Raw genomic sequence first — 26,772 nt, forward strand, 5'->3', positions numbered from 1 at the left:
CGCATCCCTGCACACTTGGCACTCATCTGATCAGAAACACGCTGGTGTTTGTAGAAGGTTGAGGCGCAATTTTGCCCAAATCAATTCTTCAGAAAGCTAAGGCCTCTTCTGAAAACAAGCTTTTTCTATTTTAAGTACTATTAAGAAAGCAAAGGGAATTATAGTTTTACTTCTTTGAGCTTAAATAAGAAAAAGAATTCAGATAGCTAAAAATTACATTAACTTATCGGTCACATTACTTTAAAAAAAACCCTCAAAATTATCCTAAAATGTCTTGTATTTGTAATGTACAATTTTTCTGTTTCAAAAATGCAAAAAAAAAAAAAAAAAAAAAGGGACGTTCTGTCCGTAGTTCAGGTCCAAAACCCCAAACTCTAACTTTTTAAAATAGCTCAATTTCCCACTCACAGAAATAACTTTTCTAGGTCAATTAGCATGTTTCAATATGCCAATCAGCAGAGTGAGAGCCGATCTGCATTGGTGACAGCAAAGTTTTCCCAGAAGCCCACATGGGTACAAGGTGTGCCGGCAGCAGTTACATCCCAAGAACATTGAAATAATGATTGTGGATGGGGAGTAGTCACCCCAGTAATGAAAAAATCATTACTAACCTCTTCCACTCAGTCTGCGAGTTAGGAACATTCAGGAGAACCATCTAACAGAGCAAAAGAACTGGGTAAAAGGGGAGGGGTGGTAAAGGAGGAAAAAAGGAACTAATGTAACAGATCAACATGGATACACAATAATGGGCAATTTTGATAATGAAATAATAATATACTTGAGGCTTTGAGCCTTGAAGAAGAAAGGAGCTCGATGAAAAGAATCATTATTCTTCTTCTCCTTATTATTCTAGTAGAAGACAGATGGCTGCAAACATAAATACTGGCCAGGCCAGAGTCTCTGGTCTGAGAAGGGGGCTGATACAGTTTCTTTTCTGTTTCCAATCTCCCTTGCTCAGAACACATCGCATTTATAAGAAACTGTCATGGGCATTTCAGGGCAAAAGGCACAGGTCTGGGGATGCAGCTTGGGCCCAGTGCCTCATTCTGAGGACCAGACCACCAGCTTTGCAAGGTAAGAGCTATAACTCAAAAGCTAATATGCAGCCAAGTTCCATAGGCACCCTACTTAACCCACCCCGCCCCCAGCCTCTTGGCTTGCACTTTCCAGAAGGTGGTTTAGCCTGGCGTGGATGACATTCTTTGCAAAGTCCCAGGCATAGATAAGGAACCCCATCACCATCAGACCAAAAAGCCACTGGCTATAACAAGGAGCTCACAAAATAGGCAGCTCATCTATTCTCCAAGCCATGGACTACTGACAGCTTGGGCTGGAGGGATCTTAACATGGGATCCATGGATGGGCTTATGGGCAAAAGGGGCAGGAGGTGGCAGTCTGTGTCCCCCCTGAAATTGTATGCAAACCTGTCTCTGCACATCTGGGAAGAGGCTCTATGGTCCTCATCAACTTATCAAAGAAGCCTATGACCCAACGCTTTTAGATGGAGAGAAGCTAAGCAGCATCTCCAGCATCTTGACTCACTAGTATTCAAACTCACACTGAATTTCAATCAGACAACAGGAAAAGGGCTCTGAAGTCTGAGTCAGGAGACCTGGGTTCGAGGCGCACCCACCTTGGCTTTTTAGGCAAGTCATTTATCCATCTGAGTTCCCCCTCTAGAAGATTAGACCAGACAAGCTTTCAGCTCTCTGCTGATCTAATAATAGTTTCATGATGCATTTCCCCTCCTTCCCTCCAAGAAACAAAAGGGAAATCGCCCTTGAGACACTTCATCTGAAGCCAGAAAGAGACCTACTCTGAAATCCTGGAGGCAAAGAGCACTTACTTGTAATATGGGCCATTGGAATACACGTTCCTTCTTCTAAGGTGTCAGCTTCTAAGATGAAGAACCAGGAGGAAGTTGGATCTGGGTATTCTCTAGCTGGTCTGCAAACCCCAGTGCCAATGAGGCACAGGACAGAGTACTACAGCACATGGAAATTCACTGATGACCCAAATCCTTTAGCTGACTGTGGCAACTTCCTCCAACTCCCTCACTCTCTGTCTTTATATATGTGAGTGTATGTATGTCTGTGTTACTGGAATACACACCAATTAGTTCATCCTACTTTCCTTGTTTCCTCATTATAGCTAATTAGGATAAAAAGGATTAAAAAGATGAAGGGCCAAGAAGGAAGGAAGGGCAAAAGAGAAGTCAAAAGCTGACTTCCTGCCTAACTGGATCATCAGGCTTAAAGAGTTGCCTACCTTCCTGTGTCTTATTTTAAGTTAAATAAGAGGTCTGAGTTCAAATAAGGGGTTGCAAAGCAAAAAGTCTGGAAAGCCAGGGTAACCCAGGAGTGGTCCCAACCACTTAAAATAACCAGACCAAGACCAAAGCCAATTGTCAAGACATATGCAAATGGAGCCACCATTGTGAGCTTTTATCGGCTTCATTTTAGAAAAAGAGGACCAAGATTATTTACCAGAGTGATTGGAATCGCTAGTTAAGAGAGAGCTCATCAAAGAAATTTCAATGTTAAGGAAAGTTACTTGGACATTCTTGATAAGCTGGCTGGCTATAGCTTGACATTTATTTGAAAAGTATTAGGTGTCATAACAAATATAATAGAAAATCTGCCATTAGAGAGGGGAAGAAGGGCAGAGAGGGAAAGGGAGGGAGGGAAGGAAGGAAGGAAGAAAGGAAGGGAGGGAGGGAGGGAGGGAGGGAGGAAGGGAGGGAGGAATTTTTAATGATGTATATATAATAGGCACCTAGAAAAGTATAACCATCATAAGGGTATACATGAGTATTTGTGGAGAGGGAGTGACTAAATCCTCAGAGAGAGTGAAGTGTAGCTGTGGTTGTAGGATCTGAGGCTTAGTCTCCACTCCCAACTCTGCCACTTAGAATTTGTGTGTCTCCCTGAATGTCAGTTTCTTCTATAACAAGAGGCCATAATACTTGCCCTCACCCAGCTTAATATCTACGTTACACAATTGTTATTGGAAAAGACCTTGTAAACTATGAAATGCTATCCAAAGAGGAAGGGTTATCATTATGAGATTTAAACTATGATCTTAACGCACGAGGCAAATTTAAGTCATGAAAACAGAAAGCAGTAGGAAGGATTTCACAGGTGATTTCTTTCCCTGAGCTTTCTAACCCAGCCTGCTAATCCCTCTGCAGTCCCACATATGGGAGTCTGAGGACAGGGCCCAGCCACTCCTGTAGCTTCTGCTTCCCTCTGCACTGGTTCATCACCCAGCCACCTGCCACAGGGGGATTCTACCGGCTAGCCACTGGGGGAACGTGTGGGCCAGACTGCCCTGTGGGTTTGGAGGAACAGGGAAGAAATCCGGTTCTTGCCCAAAGGGGCCTTTGGCAAAGCAGACTGGCTTTGAGGCTCCCCAGCAGATTATTCTGGACCAATGTGGCTGAGTCCACACTAGAGGCCCTTAGAGCACCTAGAAGCCTCTGTCGAATGGGTGGGGCCCCCTTTCTCTTCACCAAACCCTTCCAAGAGCCTCTGTAGGCTTTTCTGGTCCGTTTTGGTTCTGGCCTAAACCCTTATTAAAGCCCTAGAGTTCCACACAATACTCTCGGCCCCATCAAGCTCCACTGTATCCAAACAGGGCTGCATCAAACCTCAACACTGAATGTGTAGATATTTAAAAACTTACATGGAGGGGTAAGGGGTAGAGACGACTATGTGTAAAATAAATAAGCTATAAAGATATACTGCACAGCACAGAGAATATAGCCAATATTCCATAATAACCTTAAATGGAGATTAATCTATAAGAATATTGAATCACTATGTTGTACACCTGAACCTGATGTAATATCGTAAATCAACTATACTTTAATAAAAAATAATTAAAAAAATTAAAACGGGCACGTGAGCTAAGGACGAGTAAGCAAATACCGTTTTGTATGTCGCTGGTATGTTCCTAGAAGAGGTTACTTACCAGCCGCGTATTTACCACAGGAAACAGCAGGGCAAGAAGAGCTCCATTTAACATGTGCATCTGTAGCCTGGAGAGGAAAAGAGACAAAGTGCAGGTCACACCCTGACTCTGATGCAGAGGCAGACAAAACTGTGTCAGGTTATGCCATGGCAGATGGGAGAGCGTGTAAACAAGTGGCTCTCTGTGTAAAATGGCACTGGAGTTGGCACACGCGCAGAAATAAATGAAAAGCAGCATATTTTGCATTGACTGAAATATCCTGAAGAGCACCACCGCCACCTCAAAATCCCCCAACCACTTTGTGAACACGCTTTGGTTACAACACTTCATTGCATAATGAGCTCTGGGCTCCCTGAACATGCGGTCAGTCGCAATCTCAGCTCCAACTGCTGCGGCTCAGGCAGCATTACGAAGGGGAACTGCGGGAGCCAGGTGTTATTACACTAGTGTGTTATTACAGTAGAGACCTGTTTCTTAGAGCAAGGCTGCTTATTTCCACAGCCATGCCCATGGCTTCTCCCCAGACAGAGACCTAGGCATAAAAAGGCTAGCTAATACAACCCAGGGAGCCAACTGCGTTTGCAAATGCGCTCTCCCACCTTCTTAGAAACACCTTCAGGGGCTGCTGCAGGAGGTGGGGAGGGCAGAAGTGGCAGCCTTCCAAACCTTCCTTCATCTATTTTACATACTGGGTTCTGTGATTTAAAAGCAAAACACAAAAGAAAAAAGAGACAGAGACAAGAAAACCACGGGTCTCCAGCATCGGGTAGGGATACCGTTTCCCAAGTCCAGACTTGTTAAAACCCACACTAGGAACCCTTTGTAAGGGGGTTCCTGATTGGCTCAAGAACAAGCAAGTCAGGAACAAATTCTGCTTGTGTGAGCTGTGGGGATGGATTTAAGCAGCTTCCTTCATCCAGGCAAGTGGTCCTTTACTACTGAGGGAGAAGCAAAGAATGACAGTCTGTTCCTCCTGGAGAAAAGCTAATTTGACGGGTCACGTACAACCATCGCTGAGTCAACGTGGCTTCTGGACCTCAAGCTCACTCTCGCGCTCTCTCACACCCACACTCACAGCAGCCTCGTGATACCATGATCTCTGTTATGCCCTGACTGGGACCTAGAAGAACTTAAGCTCTTCTCTTGGCGCTCACAGACGTGTGCCTAAGACTAACAGAAATGTTATAAGGAGCCCCAAGGGAACAGCACACAAGCCCCAAGGCTGCTGTTTGTTTCTTTCTGCTGCTTGTTGTTACCAATGCCGCGATGATGGTGATGACGTGCACTTAACATATTCCAGGCAAGTATCAAATTAACTGCTTTAAGTAAATTCTCTCGCCGAATTTTTACAGCAATCTTACGAGATGGGTACAATTAGTGTTTGCATTTTGTGGATGAGGAAACCAGGCTCAGAAAAGTGAAGTGACTTTGTCAGTGTCACACAGAGGACAGCAGAGCCACAATGCAAACCCAGGTTTGTCTGACTCCAGACCCCTCTCACTGTCTTGTATCAGAGCCTGACTCCCTTCCTCCATTGCAAATATGACCTCAGGTAGAGAGTGACAGATGCTCCATTTTCTTTCCTTTTGGTTACAGGGGTCTCTCTTACCACCTCCTTGGAGGCACACCAATGCAATGTCCCTCCCTGGGTTGGCCAGACTACCATGCTTTTACAACAGCATCCTTCTAGGGGGCACCCCATGCTCTCAGAAACTGTTAAAAACTCTGGCTCGAGCCTCAATGCCTGGAGCAGGGCTCATTAACAGCCGTTCCAGGGCTGGGGTGAAGTAACATTTGGCCTAACTCTGCCCCCTGGACCCTCCTAAGTGACAGCCACAGCAGAAACACTCGCCCTGGGAGAGGAAACATCTCACTGATAGTCGAGGTAAAGCTGAACTCTAGTGCCAGGCTTTGCCACTGACCTTAAAAGAATGCTGGCATTTACACAAGGCCGAGTAGATATTTGGGCAACAAAAGTTAAATCTTGAGGATAATGGAACTGATCCCAAAGGCCCACGGAAGGCCAGAGATAAAGAAGATAAAAGCCAACATCAAGATTCAAAATAACCAATAAATTCCTAGATAAAGATAAGCCTTGTTCTGGGTCCTCAAAATTCAGTTCCACAAGCTACATACAGACCAAAGGGTGAATTACACTTAATATATAAAAGGGTCTTGCATATCACTAATTATAAAACATATCTAACATATATTGAGCACTTTCACGTGCCAATCACTGGACTAAGTATCAAATGCATCATCTCATTTAATCCTCACAGTTTTTATGATAATCAGCATCATTTTCAATTTCACAGCTAAGAAAACCAAAGCACTAAGTGATTAAGTGACTTGCCCAAGATCAAACAGATAATAAATAAGTGGCAGAGGGAGAAGTCACACTCACCAAGTTTCAAGACCGTGTTTTTGCTGCTGTACCCTGCACTACAAATCCATGATATGAACATTACACATGTTGCGTGCGTGCATGTGTGTGTGTGTGTGTGTGTGTGTCAGACAACAGACCAGGTAGGAAAAAAGGTTCTGGGATGCCCATGGGACAGGGAAGGTCATGCCTAAGAGCGACGGAACCCCTAGTGTGTTCTGTTGCAAAACTGCCCCAATTACACAGCTTCACTGGCCTCTACAGACCCAGGGCACAGCCCAACAGGTAAATGACTGACCATATCAGAGGCAAAGGCTTTTGCTTTTGCTTTATACCACCTCCAGCCTGCCACTCAGATTTCTATTGGGTATTGGAAATAGAAAATGAACCACTAGAAAATTCAGTGAGAGTTCCTTCATCTGTACAACGGGAATAATAGCAGTACAACTCACAGAATTATTATAAGGAGTTGATATGTATAAAGTGCTTTAAAAAGTACATGGCATACAGTAAGACTCAGACACATGTTTCTTAAATAAATGGTGAAGAGCTCACCTAAAAGCCTCATATTAAAAGGCGAGAGGGATCATGAACCATGGAGGAAAGTCGAACTGTTTTAAAAATTCGACGTGTGAGAAGGAGATCGGGAGAGAGCAAAAGGACAGACTGAAGGCCAGAACCAAAGAGTAGAGCTTGGAGATGGACTCCAGGTCAGTTTGTCACACTTATAAATCTTCTTCTTGCTGGCTAGAACACTTGGCCATTACCACTGTCACAAATATTCTGTCAGCTTTTTCTGTTTCTGTGTAGGATACTGTACTAAGTTACCTTAGTTGGTAACAACCTGGGGCAATATGGCAAGTGTTATGGGTTTGATTCTCTTTCGGGTCAGTTCATTTCATTAAATTTAGTCCACACATATTAGTCCCTTAGTGTGTGTCTAATATCGCTCCTGGTGCTATAGAGAAAAGGAGATCAATATAATTAAGACCTAGTAGTTGCCTTCAAGAAGCTGACAATCGTATTGAGAAGCCAAGAAATAAAATAACTAGAGGAAATGTATTATAATGGTTAAGAACTTGGTTTGGAATCAAACCTACATTCAAATCCCAGCTCTACCATTTACTGGCTGAGTTGACTCTGGACAAATCACTTAAAATGTGTGATTCAGAAACTTCCCTGGTGGTCCAGTGGTTAAGACTCTGCGCTTCCACTGCAGGGGGCATGGGTTTGATCCCTGGTCAGGGAACTAAGATCCTGCATGCCCCACGGCATGGCCAAATAAATAAATAATAAAATTTTCAAAAATAAAGAAAAAAATATGTGATTCTGTCTCCTCAGTAATAAAATGGGGCTAATAACTGTATCAACTAAAAGAGTTGTTGAGAGAATTTAATGAGGTAAGACCATGTAAAGTGATCAACATAGTGCCTAGGACATAGTAAGCACTCAATACACGATCACTATTATAATCCTTAATAAAGCAAGGTAAATGAATATCACATTATTATTCACAATGATAAATGAAGTTATTAAAAAACCCTCATCAAATGACATATTTGAATTTAGCACTTGATTATAACCAAGAATCAAAAGACATGGAACAGATAAAGTTCTCTGAGTGCCTGGAAAGGAAAATTCATAGAACGAAATTCTCAAAGGAAGTTATAAAATATTTTGAACTGGACAAAAATTAAAATACGATATGCCCAAATGGGTGAGATGCTTATAACATGAAATTCTTATATTAGGAAAAAAGTATGGTCTCAAAGCAGTAACCCAAGATTCCACCTTAAGAATACAAAAACAAGAAGAGCAAAATAAACCCAAAGCAAGCAGAAAGAATGAAATAATAAAGAGCAGAAATCAATGAAAGTAAAAACAAAAACAATAGAGAAAAATCAATGAAACCAAAAGCTTGCCTTTGAAAAAGGCAATATAATTGAGAAGCCACTAGGCAGAATGACATGGATAAAAAGAGAGAATGCAAAAGTTATCAATATCAGGAAGGAAAGAAGGGATATCACTACAGTCCCTCAGGAATTAAAAGGATAATAAGGATATACTATGAATATTTCTATGCACATAATTCAAGAACTTAGAACAAAATGGAGAATTTCCTCTAAAACCGCAAACCACTAAAACTCACCGAAGATGAAATAGATAACCTGCACAGTCCAAACCTTGCCATTTGTGACAACATGGATGGACCTTGAGGGGATCATGCTGAGTGAGGTAAGTCAGAAAGAGAAAGACAAATTACTGCATGATCTCAATTATATGTAGAATCTAAAACAAACAAATAAACAAAATAACAAACTCATAGATTCGAAGAACAGACTGGTGGTTGCCAGAGGGCAGGGGGTTGGGGGTGGGTGAAATGAGTGAAGGTGGTCAAAAGGTACAAACTTCCAGTTATAAAAGAAATAAGTCATGGGGATGTAATGTACAGCGTGGTGATGATAGGTATTGTACTGTATTATTTGAAAGTTGCTAAGAGGGCATATCTTAAAAATTATCATCATAAGGAAAAAATATGCAACTATCTGTGGTGATGGATATTAACCAGACTTATTGTGGTGATCATTTCACAATATATACAAATATGAAATCATTATGTTATATACCTGAAAGTAATATAATGTTATATGTCAAGTATATCTCAAGAAAAAAGAATCTGTAGTCAAAAATCTTCTGAATAAGACTCAGATGGCTCCAGTGATCAATTCTACCAAGTATTTATACAACCTGGTCCAGAAAATACAACAGAAGCAAGCATTTCTCAACTCATTTTATGAGGCTATTATTACCCGATACAAAACCTGGGGGGCAGGGGGAGGGGAAGTGGGAGGAGGAGGAAGAAGAGGAGGAGGTGGAAAACTAAAACTAAACTAATATCCCTCATGAACACAGACCCTCAATAATGTTAGCAAATTAGCAAATAAAATCCTCAATAAAATGTTAGCAAATCTAACGCAGCAGTATAAAAAGAACACTACTCTACGACTAAGTGGGGTTTGTCCTGGTAATGAAAGGTTGACTCAGTATCTGAAATTCAATTAATGAATTCTACCAAATTAACTGTGTAAAGAATAAAAAAGTATATGATCATATCAACTGATACAGAAAAGGCATTTGTCAAAATTCAACATCTATTTATGATAGCAAAAATACCAACAAACTAGCAATAGGAGGGAACTTCCTCAACCTGATAAAGGACATCTAAAAATTACTATGCCCAAAATCATACTTAATGATACCGAATGCTCTCCCCATTAACATCAGGATCAAGATGAGATCCTGATCCTCAGCACTCCAATTCAACACCATGCCAGTCGTCTTAGCCAGTGAAATAAGGTAACAAAAATAATAGAGATTGGAAAGGAAGAAATAATACTATCTCTGTTTGCAAAGAATTATTATATTTGCAGAAAATCCCAAGGAATCAACAGGAAAGTTCCTGAAACTAATATATGATTTTAGCAAGGCTGCAGGATTGCAAGGTCAACACACAAACATCAATAACATTTCTACACAACAGTGGTGTAAAACTGGAAACCAAATTTTTTAAAATATATACTATTTACATTATCTTCCCCAAAACTGTAATACTTAGGTATAAATCTAACAATATACGTACAGAATCTGTACACTGAGAACTGCAAAATGCTGATTAAAGAAATCAGAGATCTAACAAAAAGACATACCATGTTCAAGGATTAAAGGGCCCATCATAAGAAAGATGTCAATTCTCGCCAAAATTATCTATAGATTCAATGCAATTCTGATCAAAATCTCAGCAGGATATTTTGTAGATACAGGCAAACTGACTCTACAATGTATATGAAAGGGCAAAGAAAGAATAGCTAAAATAATTTTGAAAACGTAGAAGGTAGATGAAAGAATCACACTACCTGACTGTAAGCCTTATTATATAAAATTATAGCAATCAAAACAATGCAATCTGGCCAAGAAAAGACACATCAAACGACAAAACAGAATAGCCCAGAAATAGACCCACACTGATAGATTTTGATTTGATTTGATTTTTCATCAGATTTGGAGGCCAGAAGGCAGTGGGGCAATGGGCAGATATATATTCAAAGTGCTAAACAGGGGCTTCCCTGGTGGCGCAGTGGTTGGGAGTCCGCCTGCTGATGCAGGGGACACGGGTTCGTGCCCCGGTCTGGGAAGATCCCACATGCCGCAGAGCCATGGCCGCTGAGCCTGCGCGTCTGGAGCCTGTGCTCCGCAGCGGGAGAGGCCACAACAGTGAGGCCCACGTACCGAAAAAACAAACAAACAAACAAAGTGCTAAACAGGTGTGTGTTGGAGGGGGGTGCCTGTCAACCAAGAATCCTATATCCAACAAAGCTATCCTTCAAAATTGAGAGAGAAATTAAGACATTTCCAGAAAAGCAAAAACTGAGGGAGTTTGTTATGACTTGACCTGCCCCGCAAGAAATGCTAAAGGAAGTCCTGCAGGTTGAAATGAAAGAACACCAGACAGTAACCCAAAGCTGTATGAAGAAATAAAGATCTCAGTAAAGGAAAATACATGGGCAATTATAAAAGCTAGTACTAGTGTAACAGCAGTTTGTAACTCTAATTTTGTCTACATGATTTAAGAGATTTATACATTTTTAAAAACAATTATTAGTCTAAAAGTTAGTGTTACTGTAACTTTGGTTTGTAATTCCACATTTTGTTTTCTACATAATTTAAGAGACTAATGCATTTAAATAGATTAAGTTTGGAGGCATACATGTATAAAGATATAATTTTGTGACATCACTAACTGAAAGGGGTAGGGATGAAACCGTAAAGGAGCAGAGTTTTTGTATATTATTGAAATTAAGCTAATAAATTCAATATAAAATGTTATAACTTTAGGATGCTAAATGTAATCCCCATGATAACCACCAAGAAAATTGTTGGAGAATATATGCAAAAAGAAATGATTAGAGTATTAAATTGTTACACTACCAAAAAAAGTCAGCTAAACACAAAAGAGGACAGTAATGCAGGGAATGAGTGACAGAAAGTTATAAAGCATATAGAAAACAAATAGCAAAATGACAGAAGCCCCTGCTTATTAGTACTAACTTTAAATGTAAATGGATTAAACTCTCCAATCAAAAGACAGAGATTGGCAGAAAGGATTAAAAAGAAAATATGATCCAACTGTATGCTGTCTACAAGAGACGCACTTTAGATCCAAAGACAGAAGTAGGTTGAAAGTGAAAGGATAGAAAAAGATATTCCATGCAAATGGTAACCAAGAGAGCAGAGGTGGCTATACTAATATCAGACAAAATAAGCCATCAATCAAAAGAGTTTACAGGACTTCCCTGGTGGCGCAGTGGTTAACAATCCACCTGCCAGTGCAAGGGACACAGGTTTGATCTCTGGTCTGGGAAGATCTCACATGCCACAGAGCAACTAAGCCCGTGCGCCACAACTACTAAGCCTGCACTCTAGAGCCCACGCACCACAACTACTGAAGCCCGCACGCTCTAGGGCCCGCACACCACAACTACCGAGCCTGCGTGCTGCAACTATTGAAGCCCACGCACCTAGAGCCCATGCTCTGCAACAAGAGAAGCCACCACAATGAGAAGCCCGCGCACCGCAACAGAGAGTTGCCCCCACTTGCCACAACTAGAGAAAGCCTGCGTACTGCAACGAAGACCCAACACAGCCAAAAAATAAATAAAAATTTATAAATAAATAAATAAATGTCTGCCCAAATAAAAAGAGTTTATAAGACAAGAAAATTATTTACTAGTAAAAGGTTCAATACAGCAGGAAGATATGACAATTATAAACATGTTGGTACCTGATAACAGACCATCAAAATATCTGAAGAAAAAATGACCAAGTTGATGGTAGAAATAGACAGTTCTACAATAATTGTTGGAGACGTCAATACTCTACTCTCAGTAACAGATAGAACAGTCAGACAGAAGAAAAGCAAGAAATTAGAGGACTTGAACAGCACAAGAAACCAACTAGATCTAACAAACATATAGAGAACACTTTATGCAACAACAACAAAATTCACATTCTCTCAAGTGCATTTGGGACATTTCCCAGATAGACCATATGTTAGGTGGCAAACTAAGCTTCAACAGATGTTAAAAGATAGATATTACACAAAGTATCTTCTCTAACCATAACAGGATGAAGTTAGAAATCATTAACAGAAGTACAGTTGACCCTTGAACAACACGGGCAGGGGGTGGTTTAGGAGCACCAATACCCCAAGCAGCAGAAATCTGCATATAACTTTATAGTTGGCCCTCCATATCCAAAGTTCCATGTTCACAGATTTAACCAACCACAGATTGTACAGTACTGTAGTATTTATTGAAAAAAAATCTGTGTATAAGTGGACCCATGCAGTACAAACCCATGCTGTTCAAGGGTCAACTGAAAAATGGGAAAATTCACAAATTTGTGAAAATTAAATACATTCTTAAACAATCAATGGATCAAAGAAGAAATCACAAGGGAGAGTAGAAAATAAAATGCAAATCAAAATCATAATAAGATACTATCTCACACCATTAGAATGACTACTATCAAAAACAGAAAACAACAAATGTTGGCAAAGATATGGACAAATTGGAACTCTTATACACTGTTGGTGGGAATGTAAAATGGTACAGCTGCTGTGTAAAACAGTATGGCAGTTCTTCAAAAAATTAAAAATAGAATTACTATATGATCCAGCAATTCCAATTCTGGGCATATACCCAAAAGAATTGAAAGCAGGGTTTCTATGGGATATTTGTACACCGATGCTCATAGCAGCATTATTTACAATAGCTAAAACATGGAAGCAACCCAAGTGTCCATCAACAGGTGAATGGATAAACAAAATATGCTATATACATACAATGAAATGTCACTCTGCCTTAGACATTGTGACACATGCTACAACATGGATGAACCTTGAGGACATTTTGCTAAGTGAAATAAGCCAGTCACAAAAGAACAAATACTGTATGATTCCACTTGTATGAGGCACCTATCTAGAGTAGTCAAAATCGTAAAGACAGAAATGCTGGTTGCCAGGGACTGGGGATAGGAGGTAATGGGATTTATTGCTTAATGGATACAGAGTTTCCATTTTTGCAAAATGAAAAGAGTTCTGGAGATGGATGGTGGTGATGGTTGCACAGCAACATAAATGTACTTAATGCCACTGACCCCGTACACTTTAAAAATGGTTAAGATGTTACATTTTATGTTGTGTATTTTATCATAATAAAAAAAGATCTCATAGAACTGTATGCCAAAAAGTCAACTCTACTGTATGATAATTAAATAAAATTCAAAAATATATGAGAAGCAAAACACTCAACTCTCCCAGCCTCAGCTTTTACACCTACAAAATAAGTGATCCTAGATTCTAAGCCTTTTTTTTTTTTTTTTTTTTTTTACGGGCCTCTCACTGTCGTGGCCTCTCCCGTTGCAGAGCACAGGCTCCGGACGCGCAGGCTCAGCGGCCATGGCTCACGGGCCCAGCTGCTCCGCGGCATGTGGGATCTTCCCGGACCGGGGCACGAACCCGTGTCCCCTGCATCGGCAGGCGGACTCTCAACCACTGCGCCACCAGGGAAGCCCCTCTAAGCCTTTTAAATAGTGACTTTTCCCTCTAGTTTTAACACTAAAATTTTCCAACATACAGAAAAGTATAAAAATAATATAAAAGGAACCTCTGCTTCCAGCATCCCACTTTAATAAATTTGAACTTTACTGATTTAGTTGAAGTTCCATGTAACCTTCCTGAATACCATTCATCTCCTCGACTCCCTAACCAGATGGAGCCTTTATTCTGAAGGAGTTGGAGTCCTTCCTATGTTGTTTTTTTTTTTTTCTTTGCGGTACACGGGCCTCTCACTGTTGTGGCCTCTCCCGTTTCAAAGCACAGGCGCCTGTTGCGCATGCTCAGTGGCCATGGCTCATGGGCCTAGCCGCTCCGCGGCATGTGGGATCTTCCCGGACCGGGGCACGAACCCGTGTCCCCTGCATCGGCAGGCGGACTCTCAACCACTGTGCCACCAGGGAACCCCCTTCCTATGTTTTTATACATTATTACATTTGTATATGTCCACAAACTATATACATTGTTGTTTCATGTCTATCCCATTAAATAAATGATAAATGATATACTCTGTGTGTGTGTGTGTGTGTGTGTGTGTACATGCATATCCATCCCCTTCTGCAAATTACGTTTCATTCAACATGGCTTCTTCTAATTGTCCATGTTAACACACTTAGTCTGTTTTTCACTGCTGTATATTATTCAATTATATGAATATATTAGAAGTTATTTATACATTGTCATGTTGATTGAAGTCTGGATCGACTTTTTTCCCTTCAGCCAGGAACTACGTTAAGATTTGCTTGCTGTAATTTGTATTATAAAAACAATAGATATACTTCTATCATCCCAGAGCCTAGGGTCCTTCCACTCTACTTCTGTTTCCGTAAGCCCTTGGTCTCAGAGTATATATGTTTTGCCCGCTGTGTGAGGCCCCACAGCACAAGCCTGTCATGTAGCAGGGAATGCAGTTAGGATCTTACATCTTTGAACTCACTTATCAGAAAGCATGCCAAAAGCCGCTGAATCTAGGTGGAGGTCATAACCGTGCTTGGTGTACCGCCCTGTTCACCTTTCCAAAGGTTTGAAAAATTTCAGAATAAAAGTTGGAAAATAAAAAAAACAAGTAAAGAAAACCAAACAAGTACAACAGGAAGGCTTGGCTGGCTTTGCCTGTGGGCACGAAGATAAACTTCCTGGTTGCAACTGGTGGTTTCCCACTTCCTTGTTCTGGACCAAATGGGGCTACACAACTGCAGGGGCTCCAAAACCTTTCTTCCTGTGAATTTCATGAAGTTGGCCCAAGGCCCAATCTGGAAAGTGCCCAACTAATGAAAAGGGTTACTTCTCTGAAGGCAGTTTTCATTCTGAAATTTTACTTATCTGCATGAAAGCAATTTTCCTTCCCTGGGATCCTAATTCTAATAGTTAGGTTAGTACACAGATGGTGAAGCTTAAGGACAAGGATAATTCTATATATTATTAACACCTATTGATTACTGACTCTATGTTAGGTTTCATGCTAAGAGATTAACTTGGATCATCTCTCATCTAATTGTCACCACCAAAGAAGTAGTTACTATTCATAGCCTTCTTTGACAAATGAAGAAATAGATGCTAAGATTTAAGCCTTGCTCCGAAGGCTTAAGAAATAGCAGAACTTAACCTGAAGCCATCTACTTCCACTGCTCTCAAGATTCCACAAATCACATCTATCCAACAAACCAAATGTCGAATAACAGGGCACGGTTTAAATACATATTATGTCCATTCAAATGATGAAACACTACGCAGTCATTAGAAATCATGTTTAGAAGAATAGTTAATGACACTGGGAAACAATCATAGCATATTAACTTTTACTATATTACAAAGTAGCATGTATAAAATAATAATCCCAATTTTGTTTTTCATAATGGGCATATATACACAGAAGACTGGGAGGAAATTATACCAACATATTAATGGAGGAATTATCACTTATTCTTATTTTCTTCTCTGTTGTTCTGTAATGCTTGATGCTTTCCTTATAGTGACTGGATTACTTTTATAATGAGAATGAAATGTCTATTTTTTCTTTTTTTTTTTTTTTTTTTGGCCGCACCGTGCAGCATGCAGGATCTTAGTTCCCCGACCTGAGACTGAATCCGTGCTCCCAGCGAATTCCCCCTACTTTTTCATTACTCACTGAACAGCTCCTACATAGCTTACCCAAACCTTATCTATTATCCTGTACTGTTTTTCCCTCCTGGAATTACTTTTGCCCAATAATTAGCACAGTAGATTCTGAACTTGGCTTCCAAAAGGATTAGGTGTGCTGACAAAGTACAAAGAGGCCCAAAACGATCAGTCCCCGCTCCTCTGCTGAGAACTCCTTTTCATGCTTCCCCAGATGGGAAAAGTCATCTGTATCTCCGGCCTTGCTTTTACCGGGAAATCACGTACATTCAAGCACACGTTGAAAGCAGAACAGCCCAACGAGGGAGAAAAAAAAGACAAAAGCAGTCCCTGCTCCAAAAACCTTCAGAGAGACTTCCAGGAGAGAATCTGGGGAGATGAAAATACTGAATCAGAATCTGTGGGCCAGGGACTTCCCTGGTGGCACAGTGGTTAAGAATCTGCCTGCCAATGCAGGGGACACGGGTTCAAGCCCTGGTCTGGGAAGATCCTGCATGCCGTGGAGCAACTAAACCCATGCACCACAACTACTGAGCCTGTGTGCTGCAACTACTGAAGCCTGTGCACTCTGGGGCCCATGCTCCACAACAAGAGAAACCACCGCAATGAGAAGCTCGCACACCGCAAGGAAGAGTAGCCACTTGCCACAACTAGAGAAAGCCCGCATGCAGCAATGAAGATCCAACACAGCCAAAAGTAAATAAAATTTAAAAAAAAAAGAACGAAAGAAACTGTGGTCTAAGACTGTAAAAGTCAAAAATTCCCAAGAGAGAACAAAATTGAATATGTACACGTGGGGAGAAAGGCTGCTTCTGCTGTGTATGGAAGGGGAGGGGAGACCCGTGAACAATCTGAAAGCTTCTTCCCTCTTCCATGCATTAAGGGAGAATACGTATAGTTGCAGGCAGCAACGTGGCAGTGGCTCAGAGGACCGCAGACACCAGAGCAGCTTCCGTATCAGAAAGGAAACTGGTGTCCTTGAATTGTTGTTTATTTACTACGGATTTTAGGTTTCCAGTATCTTTCCCTTGGAAATCTACAGCATTCATATGTACGGCTTCCTCTCCCATGCCAAGAACAGTCTTAATAAAGCTGCTCAGGTCAGAGACAGTCTCTCAAACACCCTTTTCAGTAATGAGTCCAAAGCTAGACCAAAAAGCAGCTACCTCTGAGGTGAAGATGCCAAAAGGCTGCTCCTTTGGGGGTTCCAGAGCAGCGGGTCTGTTGAGCACTAGGAAAGGGGGTGCTGAGACCGTGAAACCATTAAGACACAGCAGCTTCAGCCTGAGCCCACCTCATGAACTCAGGACAGTCCTAGAGATATGAGTCTCCCTGGGGAGAATACTGCTGTTTAAAAATTTGAGTGTATAATAAATGGGATCTAGAGGAAGAGAGGGTCATGGGGCTACTGAACTCTCATAATATCATTTGGCCCCAAGGCCAACGGGGCATCAATCTTGCAATGCCAAGATCACATGTCAGGCTGTCGTAATTGCCCTCACGCACCCCCATGCTTCCCTCACCTACCTTGGCTCACACCCGGCCTCCAGACCTCTTTCCATCCAGCAACGCACCCCTGCTCTCTGTAGCACAGATGAAATTTCATCTCATCTCCTTCAAAAGCCTCTCCAGATTGAGTCAGCAGACACTCATGACCAAATAATACTGCTTGCATCACAGGTCCACTCCCTTCCATGGGTACATGAAAATAAGCAGATTTAAGGGGTTCAGCGTTGGGAGGTGGGGGTGCCCGTACCCTACACTTCCTGAGGCAGAGGATGTAAACCAGCTCTGGGCTATGCACTTTTCTTACCTGGGCTGGGGTAGGGGAAGAGTTCTCTGCCATGGGTGCTCACAAGACAGCTAAGTTGGCTGATCACTACCCAAAGCTAGTCACTCCCTTTTCCTCCATCTATTCCTTCAAAATACCCCAGCTCAGAGAGAGGAACGTTCCAAAAGGCTGGCTTCTCTAAGAGGTTCCTAGGCCCTTGTGAAACCAAGAATTCCATTCTTTTCTAAAGACAGTTTTCAGCTTGCTTTTCGGCATCCTGGCTGCTAAGAGGCTACTGGCACTCAGAGCCCTCCATGGTGGCGGGATCCATGGAGACAGGGAAGGGGGAGTGAAAGCTAGCTACCAAGTGATGATGACTTCTTCCTTCCAACAGAGAGCACGAAACTCCGAGCTACCCAGCGCTGCCCAAGGCTGCCCTGGCCATGCCTGCAGTTCACATGACTGGTGGGCCTTCAGCACCAGGCCCGCCTTTCAGGTGCAAGAGAGAGCTCTTAGATGTCCTCCGACTTCAGCTTCAGATGGGGCACGATCATATAAATGGATCTGGATATGCTAACTCTGCTCTAAGAACAGCATTAAACACACCAGAGACCTGCTTCCCCCAGGGAGATGGGAGGCCACGGTTAGACTTCAGGCTCTTTCCAGGTCTTAGAAACGCTGAGGGCTGCCAAGGCTAGAGCTGGGAAGTTGGAGAATGTTTTCCACACCACTGAGAGAAATGTGGCTTGGGGTCCTGAGAGCAGCGTTGTTTCCAGAGGTGAAGGGCCCAGGTCTCCAGCTGACAAGTAAATCCTAATGGCACAAGAATCTTGGAAAGGAGGTGTAGCAACAGCTGACTCAGACGAGCGGCTGTTCCTTTTTATCCAGTGAACCTGGATAAACTAGGATAAACTAGAAACTAGGAGTTTCTAGCCTTGGGAAGAGACCAGATCATCTACAGGAAGCATCACCAGTCGCCAAGAAGGAGGGACTGGCTGGCTTTTCAGTTGCATCTGATATGAACACTTGTGACAGCTGCAGAGGTTCCCCAAGCCTCGGGAGGAGAAAATCCCCGCTCTGATCGCTATGCCAGAAAGTGTGACTATAAACTCTGGGCATCTCTATCCCTAAAGAGCATGGGATGATATCACCAGGATGAACTGCAGCTTTCCAGAACCCCACCCCACTCCAACTATGATATTCCTTTTAAATACTCGAGAAATCTGTCTCACTGCCTTTGAGCTTTGAGCAAAGTCCCTGTACACATGGAATTTCCTCTTCCCTCCTCCTCTCTTTCTGTGTGCTAGATCGAATGGCTCTAAACGCAGGGTCAGCAAAATATGGTCCTCCTGTTACGTTTGGGTCAGGAGGGGGGTGATTTGTGTGGTAAAGTACACATAATATAAAATTTACCATCTTAACCATTTTTAAGTGTATAGTTCAGTGGCATTAAGTACCTTCACAGTGTCGCGCAACCATCACTGTCATCTGTCTCCAGAACTTTTTCGACCAGTCCTCCTGTTTTTGAAAAGTTTTATTGGAACACAGCCAAACTCATTTGTATACATACGGTACTGTCTATGCTGCTTTCATGCTACAACAACAGGTATGTAGTTAAAACACAGATCGTATCACCTACAACATCTAAAACATTTATTATCTGGCCCTTCATAGAAAAAAGGTTGCCGACCACTGCTCTAAACCAAAATATAGGGAATTCCCTGGCAGTCCAGTAGTTAGGACTCTGTGCTTTCACTGCCAAGGGTGTGGGTTCGATCCCTGGTCGGGGAACTAAGATCCCGCAAGCTGCGCAGCACGGCCAGAAATTAAAATACATATATATTTATACACACACACATATATACATACATACACACACACTGGATTTCTAGTTTAAAATAGCATTTGCTTAACCACCACTAACACAGCCTCTCCAGCTTTCTACTAAAATACCTATCAAGATACAGAAAATGAGAAAAAAAACCCCAAATTACTGAAAACTTAGACTAATGGCCATCCTGTTACAATAATCTGGAAGAAATCTCCATTAACAATAAACCTAAGGCCGAAATGAGAATAAAACAACCTGGGGCCAATTCGTGCAGCAGAAACCTGAAACAAGATAGTAAAACACTAAGACCTTACACCACTGTCAGCCCCATGGCTTAGCAATGGAGAGTTCATCTAGTAACCAGCAAACTGGACAGCCATGCCTCCACTACAGGGCTACTGCTTGCAAGGAAAACCAACAACTCCCAAAGCTGGTCTATATCCATTTGGAGACTCCTCCCATAAACCAAAAGGGCTGAAGTGATGGCTTTGGTACTGTCACACTGCATTCTGGGAGTGGGAGACTTCACAAGTAAAACTCAGGGACCAATGCATGTTGGAGGCTGTAGTTTTTCACATATTTTATATGTTCAGCGTGTCAGAGAATCTAGTAGTAGGACTAAGCGATTCTATATGCGTCTAGCAGAACCCACCAGATGAAGCTGCTAGACACTGGGAAATGGGTTGGAAGCTCTGTGCATCAACCTGGCCACCAGGAGTGGAGCTGAGAAGGGGTTCTAACCAATACCAAAGAGAATATGAGGATACTCAAATGAAATCCACATGCCCTGTGTCTTTAACAAAGAATAAATAAATCTTCCTTCTAATATGCATAAACATGCCCCCAAAGACAGCATGCTTCCTATGAAAACCTCTAGCAGCAGAAGGGAAATGTGTATCATTCTGAAGACTTTGAGGAAGCACAAAAGTCTACATTTAGTGTCTGAACCAGAAGAAATATTTTAGAAAATGGCATCCTCAAGAGAACACAAGAAAACATGGACTCTGTGAAACAGGTATAGAAAGCCACTGGAATCAAAACATATTGAGAAGGAAAGACACCAAACTGGAGTGAAGAGAAAGCTCAGCAAACCAAGGAAGAATTACAAAGAAATATTGTAGCAGCAGAATTAAATTTCACATTGGAGATGGCAAAGAGCAGAACCTACCAAATTCATAGTATGGTGGTCAAATCTGAACCTCTCCCAAGTATGCAGAGGAAAAGGAAAGCTGACCTTAGAAATCCAACAAAGGTTGTTATTAGGAAATCTATTAATGTAACGCACCAAATGGGGAGGTCAAAAGAGAACACCCAAATGAACCTCTCAATAGATTCTCAAAAAGCGTTAGCTAAATTCAGCAACAATTCCTGATTTTAAAAGGGGGGGTTGATAATTTAAGAATAAATTATTTAACATTATAAAGGATGTTTAATCTTAACCAACAAACAACATGAGAGTCAACAGAGAAAACACTAGGAACATTTCCACTAAAATCAGAAACAAGGCAAGAATTCCGGCCAGTACTACTATTATTTAACATCGTCCTGGAAGTTCTAGTTAATACAATCAGACTTGAAAAAAGTTGCTCTTTGAAGGGAGATAAAGTTATCATATGGAAGTTGATACTATTAATTTCCAAAATAATCCAAGTGAAGCAACTGAAAAACTACTAAAAGAGTTAAGCATGGTGGCCAAATATAAAATAAACATATAAAAAAATCAAAATCTTTCCTATGTACCAGTAATAATTAGTTTGAAAATATAATAAATAAATGATACCATAAACTACAAACTGTCCAGGAATGACGTTGATGAGAAATCTGCGGGATACACAATCCACACACACACCCTAGAATAAATTAAGAAATCTACCATATGTCTTTTCCCGGATAGAGAGACTCACTATGGTAATGACATTAATGAAATTTTAGATTTAAAGTAATTCCAATCAAAATAACAGTATTTGGAAGAAGAGTCTGACAAAAACATTTTAAGTTCATTTGGAAGGCAAAAATGGTTCGGACTAGCTATGAAAAAAGTGTGAGTAAAGGAACAGTCTGGGAAGAATGGTGAAGAGAAATCTGGCCTGCTGGCTGTTACAAATACAAGAGTCTGAAATTGGTGGCAAACTCAGCAGAGACATCGATGGGATAGTATAACAAGCCACCCAAATAAACCCTAGTTTATCAAAAGCGTTTGATAAAATACAGAACCATTTCCGTTTAAAATATCTCCAAGTAAATGTGGAGACTATTTAAATATAATAGACTATTTGACAAATACCAACAGCAAATATGGAGGAACACCATTTCTATTTGAAATTAGTTATAGACAGAATGGCCCACCAGCATCATTTTTATTTAACGCTGTCTTTGAGTTTCTAGCAAAAACAGAAGAAAATGAAGTAAATGATACAACCATTGGAAAGAAAAGATAAAACTAAAATAAAAGTTACCAGAACTAACAAAACAATTAGGTAAGATAGCTAGATATAAAAACTATTTTTAAAATTAATAAACTTTTTCTATTCTAGCAAGAGGCATTTAGGAACGGAAAGCAGGATAGTATCCCACTCATAACAAACAAAAAAGTTCTTAAATCTTTTAAGAATAAATGTATCAAGAAAGGCATAAAACAAGATCTGAGCAGATGGAAAGAAATGCCATTTCTTAGACAAAAAGAGCTATAGGTTTTAAAAAATCAATTCTTACAAAACTGAAATATAAATTTAATGCAATTCTAATTAGAATCCCAATAGGGTGGGGTTGGGAGGGCTGAATAAGTGATATTAAAATGTGTAGAAAAGAAAAAATACCAAAGAATAGCCAAGGAAAATATTATTGAATCTAATGTAATCCAATCAACATGATTTAGGTACACAAATAGACACACAGATGAAACAGAACAGAGAATCCATAAATGGATCCTCGTATATAAAAAGTTTGATGACAAAGATAGCAGTTCAGTTCACAGGGGAGAGTAAGGATTACTTAACATATTATGCTACAGTCACTGGTTATCCATCTTTGAGAAAACAGTCTTAACGAAGACTGGGAACCCAGAAGCTATAAGAAAATAATCATATTTGGATATGCAAAAGATTATGTGGAAAAATATACCATCAGTAAAGTCAATACATACAGATTTGGGAAAGATATCTATAATAAAGATGGTAGACCAAGGGCCAATATCCAAAATATACAAAGAGGGCTTACAGGTTAAGAAAAATATAAATAACCCCTAGGAAATGGGCAGATAATATGAACAGATAATTCAAAGAGAAAATCCAATCGGACCAAAACAGAGAGAGAGAGAGAGAGAGAGAGAGAGAGAGAGACAAAACCAAAATGCATTAGTAGCCAAGGAAATACATCCATTAAGTTGTCAGAATTATAAAAGAACCATAAAACCTTATGCTAGTAGGGATGTGAAACAAACAATAATCTCATATGTTACATATAAAAGGGAAAAGTGAATTATAACAGCCTGTTTTTGTAAATCAATATGGAAACAAATATTTATTTATATATAAACATTTGTGTCTGTGTGTATAAATTGAAAGCACCAGTATATAAGGGCATAAGCACAATGATGTTTAATTCAAGCATTGACTGTAGTGGCCGAAATCTGGAAAGAATGTAAATGTTCATTAGTAGGGGAATAGCTAAATAAACTGTGCATCCATGAAATATTTTCCACTCTTTTAAAAGAATAAGAGCCATACCAAGAGGCTTTGATAGATTTTCATGAGATGAAAAAAGTAGGATGTGTTAAAGTATATATAGAATTCTATTTTTATAAAACAATTAACAGAAACAGCAAAACATTCCAAAACCTGTGTGTGTGTGTGTGTGTGTGTGTGTGTGTGTGTGTGTGTATGCGTGTGTATACCTGTGAGCACGGAGAAAAATATGGAAGGATACATACTGGTTTGGTAATATACAGGGATGATGTGGAAAGGTAGAGGCAAGGGACAAACCAAATAAGGAAAAGGACAGGGTAAAAAGGACCACTATAAAAAAAATAAATCCAGCAGTTATATTTATGTATTTTATATGTACAAACATACATAAATTGAATTAAATTTAGAAAAGATACAATAAAAAAACTAAATGTGGTCTCTGCTTGTTAAATTTTAAAAAAAGCAAAAAAGGAAGGCAATAACCAAAATAATCTCTTGGTGGGATTAGGGGTGGTGTTTATTTTCTTCTTTATGTTTCTGCATTTTCTATAATGAGAACTGTTACTCTCATAATAATGAAATAAAACCAATACATGTTACTTTTAAAACATGACACTGAAAAATTGAGCCCATTTTGGGAAATCAAGGGGGCAAAACAGGGTTAAATACACCTTCCGCTTAGAAGCTGTCCAAGTAAGAGCTTATGAAATCAGGATCCATTACCCCTCATCCAGCAGAAAGTTATATTCACCTCAGGCAAGAGACTAAGTGGCTATTCCAAGGAGCTATCTGAAGCAGCAAATAGGGTATATTTCCCCCTACCTAACACTTTAAAGACTTAACTAAATCAGAAAGCCATTTACACCACTCTCAATTATCTAAGGATTGGCTGGGCTCTTTACTTTTTGGCCCCTCGCTCTGGCTTGCAGCCATTTCCCTGCTCAGAAACAGCTCCAAAATGGGGGCCAGAGAAGGGGGAAAGAGACAAAATTAATTGGGTCGATTTAGCTTCTCATTAGCAACTCTAATAAAAGGTTTGATAAATGAGATGGTCACAACTCGTGGTTAAAATGAGGCTTCCGGGACTCTTGAGAATTTCATTTAAGCAAACTTGCCTTCAGACAAACATGATTTGCCTGCAATACATTTTAATGGACCTGATGCTTTCTATTTTAAAGAAAGTCAGGACTTGTAATAAGGTGATATTTTTCTCTCCTCAATTTAATTTGCACTTTAACAACAAAAAAAACCCCATAAAAACACAAAACAAAGTCCTTCAAGGTATCCTCAGTGGAACAGCAGGACCACAGTACAAAGATTCGCTAAAGGAGGGGAGCTGTCTGGCCCCCAGCATACTCAAGAGAAACTTTACGAGGGCGGCAAACTTCCAAGGGGGAATGTCTTGGCCATAAAACACCACCACAAAGAATCGCTAAAAAGGATCTGTCAGGGCTTGACAAAAGCACAAAGGCCAAATCTCCACATACAACATTTGCCTGTTTCATTGGACCCTTGAAGACTTTTGTCCCTTGGGAAGCCCAGACACAAAGCATTGCAGGTTCAAGGTGGTCACAAGCAATGTGTTCATCATCCTTTGTTATCAAACAGACAAGACAGTTCAGCAATGGCAACAGAAAAACAATCTCCCCTTACTTGAAGATGACGACAGCTCCCGGACATGGAGGGCAGGCCAGGAGAAAGATCTGCAATGGAAAAAAAATTAAGTATGGTTATCAAGAGAAATGCTGGACACAGTGAGACAGTGTTATTTTAATAATAATAATAATTAATAACCAAACTCTTACACAGAAAATGTAACATAAGAGTCTTTAAAAGGCAAGCAGGTGGTGTTCCAAACATGTCTGTGTTTGCACATGCATCTATGTGTGCCTGTCTGTTCCGGCTGTGTGTGTGTGATGGGGAAGGGGTAGGTCGGGGAGAGAGGGAAAGAGATGGATGAAGAGCGGAAGAAGTAATTGGTGGAGGGCTAGGAGATGGGGAGAGCTTTTCTTTGGGGAGAGCTTTTCTTAAGCCATTTCAGCCTCTAAAACACTTCCTCTTAACCTCTAGAAGACTCAATTTTTCAATTCTTCAAGTTCAGCATGACACGAGTAGCCAGTATGACAAGCTTTTAACCTAGGACAAGTAAAAATGGATTCTGAGATAGGACAAACACACAAATGCCATCTGGTTTGCCTCCCATGGGGGAAGGTGGGTTAATCAATACCTAGCTTTGCCAGATTTAGAAAGAAAAATACAGGATGCCAAGTTAAATTTGAATTTCAAATAAACCATGAAAAAGGTTTTAGTATAAGTATATCCTGAATAGTGTATGGAACGTACATATACTAAAACATTATCCATTGTTTATCTGAAATTCAAATTTAACTGGACAGCCTGTATTTCATCTGGCAATCCTATCAATATTGCCACCCCCCAGGCCCTTAGCCTCCCTTTGATTTTGAAGGGGAGCAGAATTTGCTACCCCAAAGTTTGTTTCTTTGGCATAAGGATTACTTTAGGCTGGTTGTTTTTAAGAAACAACAGACATAGGAAAAGCTCTGAAAACTGTAGAAGTTACCCTTCTGTAAGAGACATCTACACTTATAAGGAAAATCTCCATTTGTTAAGGTGTCTCCCTCTAGGAAAAGAAGGAAGACTCTAAATCTCTAGAAACTCTCAACAATGGAGAAGGCAAGGACCTAAATCTGCCTAGCAACCTTACCCTTGTTCACTGTGCTTTTCCTGGTCACCTCCAGGAACTGGTCTCCTCCACTCCTACCCACCAACCAACACTCAACATCTTTCTTTTAACTTTGGCTGAAGATGGTATTTAAGGTGGTGGATTGGGCCATTTCAGGGAGCTAGTCAGTTTTCCTGAGTCTCCCTCATGTATACAGGAGGTATACATGTTTTTAAACTTCCGTTGTTTTTCTTCTATTATTATTATTTTCCTCCTTCACATTTGATTGGTTTGTTTCGAAGCATGACTAAGTGGGTCCCCTTCTAGTCTCCCTGCTCAAACCAAACAAAAAGAACCTGGTCCTTCTAAGAGACCATCAGTTCCATGCTACTTGGTTTGAACTAGGCCTGGGTTACAGCCTTCAAAAACCTACAGCCATGGCAGTCTGACTGCACCAAAGCACTGGTTCTCAAGAGGGACAAGGAAAGCCCTGCAGAGCACTTATAAAATGTGCAAATTCCTGGGCTCCTCCCATTGGGAATGCTGATTCCAGAAGTTTGGGGTTCCAGGAATCTGCGCATTTTAACAAATGCCCCAGGAGATTCAAACACTCCAGGCAGCCAGACGTGCTGAAGGTTTGATCAAAGACATTCAGGAAA

The 26,772-nt window shown here is 40.7% G+C and overlaps 1 protein-coding gene across 10 annotated transcripts in view; it reads right to left on the reverse strand.

Moving 5' to 3' along the window:
• The window catches only part of TMEM164 (transmembrane protein 164), a 169,582-nt gene that overhangs the window by 76,389 nt on the left and 66,421 nt on the right, over nucleotides 1-26,772 (reverse strand). For 6 of the 10 annotated variants that reach the window (XR_003003664.1, XR_003003663.1, XR_003003662.1 and 3 more), the window contains exons 2-3: nucleotides 25,084-25,133; nucleotides 3,973-4,039 (exon numbers count right to left, since the gene is read on the reverse strand). Coding sequence is in view for 7 of the 10 variants with exons in the window: in XM_024748519.1 (XP_024604287.1) it covers nucleotides 3,973-4,039; nucleotides 25,084-25,133 (117 nt within the window). In the remaining 3 variants the exon portion in view is untranslated. Of the gene's footprint in view, nucleotides 1-3,972; nucleotides 4,040-17,672; nucleotides 17,835-19,373; nucleotides 19,435-25,083; nucleotides 25,134-26,772 lie in introns of all 10 variants that reach the window. The other 4 variants (XM_024748536.1, XM_024748542.1, XM_024748530.1 and 1 more) reach the window with 2 other exon arrangements.

Source organism: Neophocaena asiaeorientalis, unplaced genomic scaffold (assembly GCF_003031525.2).
Source record: "Neophocaena asiaeorientalis asiaeorientalis breed wild unplaced genomic scaffold, Neophocaena_asiaeorientalis_V1.1 scaffold41, whole genome shotgun sequence".
NCBI lineage: Eukaryota > Metazoa > Chordata > Mammalia > Artiodactyla > Phocoenidae > Neophocaena > Neophocaena asiaeorientalis.